Source organism: Macrobrachium rosenbergii, chromosome 59 (genome assembly GCF_040412425.1).
Source record: "Macrobrachium rosenbergii isolate ZJJX-2024 chromosome 59, ASM4041242v1, whole genome shotgun sequence".
In the NCBI taxonomy this organism is placed as follows: domain Eukaryota; kingdom Metazoa; phylum Arthropoda; class Malacostraca; order Decapoda; family Palaemonidae; genus Macrobrachium; species Macrobrachium rosenbergii.
The window spans coordinates 7088993-7100207 of record NC_089799.1 but is presented as its reverse complement, the minus strand read 5'-3'; the positions used below and the strand labels follow the sequence as shown (position 1 = coordinate 7100207).

At 37.5% G+C, this 11215-nt stretch overlaps 2 protein-coding genes and 1 long non-coding RNA gene across 5 annotated transcripts in view; all 3 read right to left on the bottom strand.

The window, feature by feature from the left end:
* LOC136837476 (uncharacterized) overlaps positions 1–971 on the bottom strand; it is an 8050-nt gene extending 7079 nt beyond the window's left edge. Inside the window, exons 1-4 of the long non-coding RNA XR_010852701.1 lie at positions 638–971; positions 456–543; positions 272–332; positions 45–145 (exon numbers count right to left, since the gene is read on the bottom strand). This is a non-coding gene — a long non-coding RNA (uncharacterized lncRNA). The remainder of the gene's footprint in view (positions 1–44; positions 146–271; positions 333–455; positions 544–637) is intronic.
* An 80-nt stretch (positions 972–1051) lies between these two features.
* Positions 1052–2607, bottom strand: LOC136837440 (tigger transposable element-derived protein 1-like). Its single transcript, XM_067102219.1, has 2 exons — positions 2112–2607; positions 1052–1530 (listed from the first exon to the last, which is right to left on the bottom strand). Exons 1-2 carry the CDS (start codon positions 2605–2607, stop codon positions 1052–1054), a joined length of 975 nt encoding a protein of 324 aa, XP_066958320.1.
* Positions 2390–11215, bottom strand: part of Cog2 (conserved oligomeric Golgi complex subunit 2) — a 46571-nt gene continuing 37745 nt past the window's right edge. For 2 of the 3 annotated variants that reach the window (XM_067102264.1, XM_067102265.1), the window contains exons 8-15: positions 8713–8833; positions 7631–7770; positions 6929–7181; positions 6533–6785; positions 4961–5243; positions 4259–4439; positions 3985–4099; positions 2390–3825 (exon numbers count right to left, since the gene is read on the bottom strand). In XM_067102264.1, coding sequence (XP_066958365.1) covers positions 4004–4099; positions 4259–4439; positions 4961–5243; positions 6533–6785; positions 6929–7181; positions 7631–7770; positions 8713–8833 — 1327 coding nt within the window. In that variant the 3' untranslated portion in view covers positions 2390–3825; positions 3985–4003. Of the gene's footprint in view, positions 3826–3858; positions 4100–4258; positions 4440–4960; positions 5244–6532; positions 6786–6928; positions 7182–7630; positions 7771–8712; positions 8834–11215 lie in introns of those variants that run through there. The other variant, XM_067102263.1, reaches the window with a different exon arrangement.

Below are 11215 nucleotides of genomic sequence, written 5' to 3'. Positions count from 1 at the left end.
ACCATCTGGGTATACTGCACGATGTTGTTTGATGTTTTACTGACATCCTGATGTGGTGTGCATCCAAAAACTTCATATTGTAGCTCCACTGGTGGTTCTGGAATGTATGTAAAAATGATGGTGTGGCCACATGATTCAGGGGATTCTGGAGTGTAAAAATTTACTATTAGTATACTGTACATTCCTGTATGCAATAAAGTATAAATTCAGTTACAGTATTTTATAAAATATAATGAAATGTATAAAAATGAAAAAGTTAAGAATTCCTTACCTAATTTCAGTGATTTTTAAAGCTGTTACAGCCATAGGTTGTGGAAGATGGAGATATACACCTGCAATGATAAGGATAAAGTTATACAGGGTATGTGTACAGTACTGTACTGTTCTGCATCAGTATTTCATAAATCAATGTACAGTAGTACAAAAATACATAAAAAAAATGAAGAATTCCTTACCTAATTTCAGTGATTTTTAAAGATGTAGGCTAGGATGAGGGAGCTCTAGTAAAGGTCAATATACAGTACAGTAGAGGTGCTGGGCAGTCTGGAATGATATAGAATAAAGTACTACAGTATAAATATTACAGTATTTTATAAAATGTACTGTACATATAACAATTTATTAAAAAATTCCTTACCTTTCAGTGATTTGAAAGATGTAGGGTAGATGAGGGAGTACAGTTACAGTAGAGGTCAGGGTAAAGGGCTTGGCAGTCTGGAATGATAATGTAATGATAAAAATTAGAATAAAGTACTGTACAGTATAAAATATTACAGTATTTTATAAAATGTATAATTTGAAAAAAAAAATGTGAATTTGGATTGGGCATCACTTCTGCAATGATAAAAATGATAAAAATTATTGGGTTATGCTGTGTACAGTACTGTACATATATACACTAACAGTTTATAAAATTTATTACAATTTATAACACATTTTATAGTACAGTAGTCAAAAAAAAAAATTCAGAATTCCTTACCTAGATTAGGAATGGCAGGCAGTGTTGGAGACTTCTTGAAGAAAGTGTCTAGCCTAGACTGCACACTTTTCTTCAACTCTTCTCTTTCAAAGTCTCCTTGTAAACAGTTACACAATCCATGATCCCTCTTTGAACCTTGGCAAACCTTATCATGTTAGGGTCCCCAGCCTCAAAACATGCCAAGGCTTTCTCCGAATGAGGAAAACTCTCTGACAAGCCCTTCGTACTCAATAACCTGGGCTTTGGGTCTGGTGTGTCTGACTCCTCCTTGATCATCTGCTTCTCCAGCTCAGTAAAGTCCTCCAATGACATCTCCTCTCCATGGGATGCCAGCAACTCAGTGACATCTTCAGCTTCCATGTCCAACTGTAGCTTCTTGCTTAGTGCAACGATTTTCCTCGTCACAGTCTCCACTTCCTCTGCCTCCTCAAACCCCTCAAAACTATTCACAAATTGCAGACACATCTTCTTCCAGGACCCATTCAAAGTCATCTTCTTCACCTCCTCCCAAGCACGTGCAATATTTCTAACAGCATCTGCAATGTTGCAGCCTTCCAAAATTGCTTCAGAGTCAGCTCCTTGTTACCTTTGACGGCCATCAAAGCACAGTGTATTGTCCTCCTAAGGTAGTATGCCTTGAGGTTAGCAATGACTCCCTGGTCCATTGGCTATATAAGCGATGTAGTATTTGGCGGAAGATACACCACCTTCACATTAAGGTGCATATCACTCAAACTCTGAGGGTGACCAGGGGCATTGTCTAAAACAAGTAGGACCTTAAAAGGCAGACCCTTCGAGGCATAATACCGTTCCACTGCTGGCACAAAGTGATCATTAGACCAGTCTTCAAAGGTCATCAAGGTAACCCAAGCCTTCTTATTAGACTTCCAAATGATGGGGAGTTGACTCTTGAAAATGCTCTTTAAAACCCTAGGATTTTCTGCCAAATAAACTAACAAAGGCTTAAGCTTTAAATCACCACCAACATCGGCCCCAAAGAGTAAAGTCAGTCTCTCCTTACCAACTTCATGGCCTGGTGCTGACTACTTCTTGAGATACAGACAGCTTGGCATATGCTTCCAAAATAACCCTGTCTCATTTACATTAAACATCTGCTCAGCAGCATAACCACCTTCCCTAATTGTTTCAGCCAAACCACCAGGAAAACTGTCCATGGCTTCACTATCAGCACTAGCAGCTTCACCTTGAAACTTGAGGCTGTGCAAATTCGCACGAGCCTTGAAACGATTAAACCAGCCTCTCCTGGTGACAAAATCTCCATTGGCACTGCCTTCTCCATTCTTCTTCACTGCTGCCTCATGCAGCTCTCTAGCCTTCTCCTGAATCACACTTAGGCTCACTGGAACACGTTGGTTCTGGTCTTCCAGCCAGACCAACAATAACTTCTCCATCTCCACAAGGTTTTGACTATGTTGCTTGACATCTATCACTGTCGCCTGCATAGGAGCAGCATCTTCAAAGAGCTGAAGGATACATTTCTTGTCCTTTACTATGGTCATGACCATCGTCCTACTTAGACCCAGTGCACGACCTATTTTGGTGTTCATTTCTCCCTTCTTTTTCAATGCACTGGCATCAGACGAAGCATTTTGCTGTTTTGGAGCCATAGTAAAGGTACGTAGGCACAGTAAGGTGACAACAACATAGCAAGAAACAACCTAACACAACGGAGGCAAACACGAGTGATCGGTTGCTTGGTAATGTTAAGCGCACCTGTGTGTGCTACCCAAGAAGGTCGTCATCCAGTCAACTACAGTAAATTATCAGTTTATGCTCAGAAACTGGTTCCACTTACAACGCAGCATACGGAACTATGTCATAAAGTGTCGAAAAAGCGTTGTAACCTTGGAATGTGCGTTGTAACCAAAACGGATTTTTTGATGAATATATTTGAAAAGAGTTGTATACTTACAATGTGTGTTGTAACCAGAAACGGATTTTTTAATTAATATATTTGAAAAAGCATCATAAACTCGGAATGTCAGAAGCCGAGACCGTCGTAACCCGGGGATTGCCTGTACATATTTCTCTCTATGGATAGAGATTCACTCCTTTATTGTTTCTTCTGGGGTGATATCTCATTTTGATAAATGCATTCTCTGCTTTAATCACTTTCTTGATTGTTACCCTATTGCTCATTTCTTTTTTCCTTTTCCTCATTCCTCCATTCTTACTTTTCCTTCTTCCCTCTTTTCCCTCGGATCTCCATGACAACTACAACATGAACCTTCCATAATTTAATTTTTCCTTTAAATCTCTTCCCTTTTCCTTTATTTAATATTTCTTCACTGCTTCCTTTCTCTCAGCTGTCTATTTTCTTCCTCTTTCCATGTTATATCCTCCATGGTCCCCTTTGTTCCTTCCTCCTAATTTTCTCTTCCTTCTGTTTTTTCCTTCTCATCCAACTTTTCTTCTTTATCCTAGGCCTTTAACTTCTTTCATTCCTCCCCTTCCTCGTTTTCCTATTACCCTGTACTTCTGATCCAAAATCTTTCCCTTCTTTCATTCTTATTCCACCATTTGTCTTTCCTTTACTCTTTTCCATTACCATTTTCCTCTTTCCCTTCTTGTCATTGCTCCTCTTTGCCTGCCTCAGTATGGAAATTAAATTCATCTCTTTAAAATATCCTAATTAGTTATGGGAAAAGAATGTTTCATTTCATATTATTTCTGCTGATCACTGCAGTGTCCTTCACCACCCAGTGGTTCAGTTCTTAGGCATCCCTATTTCGACACTGCAGACTATCATATCATACCAACACATGGTTCCTCCAATTAACTGGGTGTCAAAGTAAAGGTAAAACAATCCCAGGGACAAATGATTACTGTAAGCAACAAGGATAAAAGAAAATTAGAAGTCTGTATCACTGTATAATTACTACCTTCACAAACAGCAAACAAACAATAACAATTTAAAAATATAAGATATAACATTTATGTGCTATCAAATAAATCAGTCTAAAAAATTACTTAGCCTTCATTACCACAGCAGAATCTTGCTCTTCAAGGTACAAACTTGCCGTCACGTGCACTTGTAACCATTACCAACAGGCTGCCAAAGGCTTCCACTGACTCTACATTTATTTGTAAACTTCCCAGCTGAAAAAGTTTAAAATAAAAGTTTTTAGCTGCAATGATGTGCTATTTCAACAAGTGTGAACCAAGATTTAAGGGAAAGGCATATCAAAAGTAATGCAAACTGGCAAGGCACTCAATACCCCAGTTTGAAAAGTTATAACAACTAAGATATCTACTTACCTGACTACCAAAGAATTCTACATCAAGACAAATTTGCCTCCTGATCTTGTCATCATCTGAAAGTCCACCACTTGCATCTGAGCCTCCTTGAGCTCCCTTGTCACGAGCGCGTTTCAGTCTCTTAAGACTTTCTTCCATCTTGTGGACTGAGCTCAAAACATCGTAGGTCAGGGTTTTGTATCTGGAAATAGTTCATGTTCTGAATAAACATTTCTCTATAGTTATGATATAATATGAAGAGTCAGAAACAATGCTGCACTAGACCAGGTTCTTTCTATTAACCAATTCATAGCTAAGTGTATGCCCTTCTCTTTCAGAAAGCTGATGTCTTTCCAACAGCTATCAATAGGCAAGGGCAATTTTATTCCCTAATTTGATTGAAAACAATGACTGACACAATGCAACCACAATAAAAACAAAGTGGGAACTCTCATACTTCTTCCATAGTTTAGCAGAAAGACAATAAGAATGTAAGAGGAATTAATGTTCATAAGGAGCACATTCACTGTTACTGACAACCTGAGATAACACAAAGAACCTAAAATGGCCAACACAATTTATCGAAAGCATTAGTGTAAGTTTTTGATAGTTTGCAATAGGTAGTTAACTAACAAGGCAATGCAAGAAAAACAAACAAATATTTACAGTCAATAAATGTAAGACAAAAATACAAGAAATGAAAATTCTACTGCACTGACTTACTGTTGAGAAAGATCAACTGAAGCAGATGTTAACCACTTAAAAAGGAGTTTCATATCCACTTTCCCTGTGCTGTCAGTTGAGAAGGTACTAAGGACTGTAGCTGCTGTTGCTATATAAGGCTGATGTGTACTTGGAGGGGCACGATTTGTGTGGCGATACAAACGAGGTGTGTCACCGACCTGATGCAGTGAGCCACCAGCAGTTTTGATCAAATCTTCAACAATAACTTCACCAACCACATCTATCAGACCTTTGAGTTTCTGGCTTTGTTCACTTAATTCATCTGAAATGCCAAGATGATTAACAATATATACTGCTAAAATCACATATTTCAATAATGTACTTGATTGATTGGTTGATATATATAATATATCATGATGGGCAAGGTTTCATTTCAAAAAGGGACACTATACCTAATTTTGATATTTGCCATATTGTTCTTGCCAATATTATAAATTTATTCAATAATAAACTTCAATCCATTAAGGCAGTGCTTTCATACTATAAAATTCAATTTTATCGACATCCTTAAATCTCATCAAAACCTTATTATATTTAGGTATATCATTAGTAAAACAGTACAGAATGTACTAAGTTAATATATAATCTAACTCTGGTATAAGATTCTGTTATATTTGGTTTCTGGATCTTATTCAACCTGGCCACTATTTGATATGCCATTTTATCCTCTCACTAAGTTCCAGCTGATGAAATCCTGTACTGTACTGGATGTTATTATTCATATATATATATCTGAAATACTCAACCTCATTAATCCTTTCATCATCTACTGCTTTTTCATTTCTGTGCATCCTCACTGTTCTGTTTTGCAAATCTTGTAGCATTTTGCTGAATTCAACATCACATCACTATCTACATATTCTACTTGTCCATTTTCTATTGTTACTCCAATCTAAAACTTCTCTTCAACCTCCAACAACTTTTTCACTATAAAATTTCTGAGAACGGCAAACAGCAAATTCATCTGACAAAACTCAATCGGCATTAACTTTGCTTCAGCTTCCTTCACGGATACTTTCAATTACTTTTACATAGTTAACAAGAATACCATAGTGATACAAGACCTTCCATAATCTTGACATGTAAAAAGTGAAAACTAGGAATCTGTATCATGAAAATATGACAATAAAAATGAAAATGATTGTTGTCTACCTATTCTGTTAGTTGGGGGGATTGATGTAGTATAAAACTACAATGCTAAATTAATAAAAACAGCACAGTAGAGATGGAAACACTGAACACTAAAGAAACTTGAAAACAGCAGTAAAAAGAAACTGTACTGACATCCTTCATAAAAGGATGCTATGATGAAGAAAATAGCAGTGGATCTGTTAGTGGGTAAGAATGTGAAGCATTCCTAGTGCTAAAACAAAGTAAAATAAGAGGGTAACACGAGCAAGAAAGCGAAAACTTTCCAAAAAAGTCTACCTCACCCACAATTTAACCAGCATTATGATGAAATTTGGAATTCTGACCAGACAGATTGGGCAAAATGGGTTTTAAAACAATGTTTTGGTATTTGCATAAACAAACTGAAATTTTCAACCATACCTTTAATATGATCTATCTTATCAGGGTGGAGATGCTTCACATGGAGCTGAATTGAATATTCATACAGTGTAGAAACCATCTGTGAAAGCTTTTGAAGATCATACACAAGGCACACTCCAGCATTTCGAGGACTCTGAGCTTTGTTTGGAGTCTTGTTCAATGCTTTTGGTCCTCCACTATTGGTTTCTTGACTCTGGGCTGACATAGGCAACTGTGGTTGACTTTTAACAATTTTTGCAGAGGTGCTCTGAATCTGTCAGTAAAAAAAAAAACTATGGTGACATTTTGAGTTTATACAAAAGCTATTACTACAACCATAGTTTAACAGAAGAATCATATAAATTAGAGCTTATGATAAGTTTGTAAAAACATGCACATCATTAATGTTTTACTTACCTTGCTCTTCATTTTATTAGTTGTAGTAAGAACCCAAGTACGATAACGAGCTAAAATGAGCAATGTGAGCTTCCAAAATCGATGTAATAGAGGTGGCAGAAATACTTCAGAAGAGTAACATTTAAGCAGACTGTCCCACACTACCTGAGTTGAATTGAGCCTAAATTCCCCTTCATAATTGATTGGTAAGGCACACAAATCACCATCTCCTTGATTTAAGCTACATTCTACAACCTGCCCAATCTCCTGGTACCTGTAATGAGGAAACTTTAAATAAAAAGAGATGCCTATTGCATTTTTAAAGCAAACAATGTTATTCCAAATAACAAAGGTATATTTACTGATGAAATTCAGTCACTTAGTAAGCATTTTCGTAAATAACACAGACATATTAGAATTAGAAAAATTATTCTAGATAATAATTTCACAAAATAGCTAGCCAACAAATACTGTACATATAAATAAATAATCCAGTATTCTTGGGACAACAAAATAAAAAAGTAAATGGACCTCTCCATCCCAAAAAGGTTTTGACTTCCTGCTTTACTTTAATTTTGTGTCAAGTCACTGCTGATAAAGATTACAGGTCTTCCTTAATTCTTACAATTCAGTGGCACTTTCCTAATAATAACTGGTGCTCAAAAACAAAGGTACCTAATACCAGAAAATAAATACTGTCTCTACAATGAGTATGCAGCATACCTGATCTGGAAATACACAGGTAAATTCCAGTGCTCCATGAAACTTTTGTATTCCATCATGCCACGAAAAGCTAAAATCTTCTCTTTGGTCCCTAGAAGTTTTTCAAATGACTCCATGAACTCGATGGTTTCAAGGTATCTCTGAAAAATACCAAGACAACTACATTACTAGTTACAACAGTTTGCCTGCATTAAAAATGACTGATCAATAGAAAAAGATTTTTTCTCCATTTAAGTGTGGTACTACTGTCTGTTTTGAAAGTTATTAACATAAATAACTTTCAAAATAGGGAGTAGTACCACACAGAAATTAAAATGAAAAAATAATGGCATAAAATCTTACTTCCAAGCTGAAGGATTCTATTTCGACATTCAGCATAAAAATTAATTACACCGTTATTACAGTTACTAAAGAATACAAGGCGAAAAATAAAGTTACTATGTTTGTGTAAGAAAACTATAATGAAGCATGAAAATATGCAACCACAATGTGTGAATAAAGCTACCAATTACTTGTACTGTACCAATAAAACACATTAAGAACCTTCTATACTTGACCAGAATAAAAAAATAGTACAGATATTTGGTATTAGGGGCTTAATATGTAAGTACACTAGAACCCACACTGGTTGTACCATTATCCATATCCATGCGTGGGACATTGCATGTAAGAGCACCTAGTGAAAAAACTAGAGGTAACAGCTACCTCTGACTGTCCTACAGACAGCTGTTTTTCAAACCTAAGGTGCATTTCTTGCATAAAATGCTCAAAACACTTGGGTGTTAATTTTATTAAGTGATGAATGACTGTAGGCCAAAAATACTTCCTTTTCATGTGGATACAGGAACATTTGAAGTAAAAGTTCAACACATATTTACCAGCAATCACATGACTATCCTTGCTAACAGCAGTTAAAAATGTTAGCTGACTGAGTAAGATTCAGTGTGTATTATTTATGATATACCATCTTTCACAGGGCAAAATAATCTTTTCCATAATCTAGTTTACAGGTAAAGTTCCAACAATGAGCCAGCTGTAACTTCTGATCAAGCTATATGTGTTTATTACTGTACATACGTTACCTGATGGAAATATGCAGGGTTTCCAGGGTTAAAAATGTGAGGAGTTCCTGTTTCTAAAGCTGTCACTATTTCTGGCCACGCGGCACGTTCTAGAAAACTGTACCCAGTCACAACATCAGATCTGAAATAAAAATATTATAAGAAAATGTAATATAAATTTAAAACATGTAACTTTTTTATAAAATATGATATTTTAATGATAAAATAAAGTTTGTTCATACTTACTTGGCAGATATATATATATAGCTGTATTTCTCCGAATCCGACAGAATTTCAAAAACTCGCGGCACACGAGTGTGGCCAGGTGGTTACATTTTCTATTCAGATTTTCTAGTGCCACTGTCTCCTGAGGGGAGGTGGGTGGGCACTATGATTATATATATCTGCCAGGTAAGTATGAACAAACTTTATTTTATCATTAAAAATGAAGTTTTTATGATAAAAATGAAGTTTTTATGATAAAACAAAGTTTTATGAATACTTACCTGGCAGTTATATATATATAGCTTAATCCCTGTTGAACCGGCAGATTTTTCAAAACTCGCGGCAACCGCCGAATGGTAGGTGTCCGATAGGTGGTTAACAACCCTTATAGGGTGGTAGTTGGAATCATTCCCGTTTTCATTTCCTCAGATCATCTCTTGCCCGACCTGTCTCCTGAGGGGAGGAGGGTGGGATTTAAAATATATATATAACTGCCAGGTAAGTATTCATAAAACTTTGTTTTATCATAAAAACTTCATTTTTACGAATAGAACTTACCTGGCAGTTATATATATATAGCTGATTCACACATTTGGAGGAGGGTGAAAGACAGCCAACATTGTTGGGAAACAACTAAAAGTCGTAGGTAAACACCTTGATTCCTTACCTGTTAAGGCAGCTGACTTTAAAGGTTCCTGCCTCTTGAGTCGCTTTCCCTTAGGAGCGCCAGCCAGGTGAAAACCTGTTATACTGAAACAACTCAATCGAGTCTGTCAAACGGGTGAGACCAACAACGTGACTAGACTTCTGTACTTCCTATTCCCCTTCTATTACCTGTAACCTTACTCAATCTAACCACCTAACCTTGCAGACTAGATATACACCCTCTAGTTAGACTGGGGTTGCTGTTCCCACAAGGAAGCTTCCTCAGACAACCATAAAAACACCAGCCCAATTACAGGTATCCCAAACAAAAGTTAAGGTTGAGGGGAGGCAGTCACTCCTTTACCCAATACCAAGCTGTAGCTACATATGGGCCCAAGGCAAGGTAACATTTCTCATAATCTACTCTTACCTCTCTGAGGTAATGAGAAGCGAAAACAGAGTCACTTCTCCAAAAAGTGGCATCCATAATTTGTTTAACTGACATATTCTTTCTATAAGCCAGAGAAGTTGCAATGGCTCTTATTTCGTGAGCCTTCACCTTCAACAAACCAAAGTTCTCCTCTTCACATAAAAGGTGAGCTTCTCTTATTGTCTCCCTCAAAAGAATGATAACGCATTCTTGAGAGGGGCTTTTGAGATCCTTCACTGAACACCACAAGGAACTGGAATAACCTCTTACGTCCTTTGTCCTGGAAATATAAGCCTTGAGGGCTCTAACTGGACAGAGTAGTCTCTCCTCCTCTTGGCCCACTAAATCAGTGAGGTTAGGAACCTCAAACGTCCCTGGCCAGGGTTTGGAAGGGTTCTCATTCTTAGCAAGGAAGTCAAGCCTTAATGCGCATATTGCTCCATTACGATTGAAGCCTACTTGCTTCTGAATAGCCTGAATCTCGCTAAACCCTTTTCGCTGTAGCAAGAGCGAGAAGGAAAAGAGTTTTCTTTGTTACGTCTCTCAGGGTTGCTTGAGAGATGGGTTCGAACTTCCTGCTGCACAAGAACTTCAAAACCACATCCAAATTCCAGGACGGGGTCTCAAAGTCTGCTTCGTTGTTTGAAAGACTTTAAAAGGTCTCTCAAGTCTCTATCTTGAGACAAATCAATGCCTCTGTGCCTAAAGATGGTAGACAACAAGCTTCTGTATCCTTTTATGGTGGATACGGCCAGCTTAGAATCTTGTCTGAGGGACAAGAGAAAATCAGCTATTTGGCTCACAGAGGTAGTGGTTGAGGAAACCTTATGCTGCTTACACCAAGATCTAAAGGTTTCCCACTTTGATTGGTAAACTCTCTGTGAAGAGACCCTCCTCGCTCTGGCGATAGCTCTTGCAGCTTGAGCTGAAAATCCTCTCGCTCTGACAAGCTTCTCGATAGTCTGAATGCAGTCAGTTGAAGAGCGAGGGGGTTTTGATGATACCTCTCGAAGTGGGGCTGTCTGAGAAGCCTTGGACTTGGGGGAAGACTTCTCGGAAAGTCCACTAACATCTCCACCACCTCTGTGAACCACTCTCTTGCTGGCCAAAAGGGGGCTATCAGGGTCATTCTCCCTGAATCTAGGAGGGCGAATTTCTTGACTACTAGATTGATTATCTTGAACGGAGGGAACGCATAAGTGTCCATCCCCGTCCAGTCCATCA

Bases quoted from the DNA above. Each gene is read 5' to 3' on its own strand.
- LOC136837440 (XM_067102219.1), bottom strand. From the start codon at position 2,607: ATGGCTCCAAAACAGCAAAATGCTTCGTCTGATGCCAGTGCATTGAAA. The intron at 1,531-2,111 runs GTGGTTATGCTG...CAATTTTGGAAG, and splicing joins GGCTGAAACAATTAGGGAAG to GCTGCAACATTGCAGATGCT.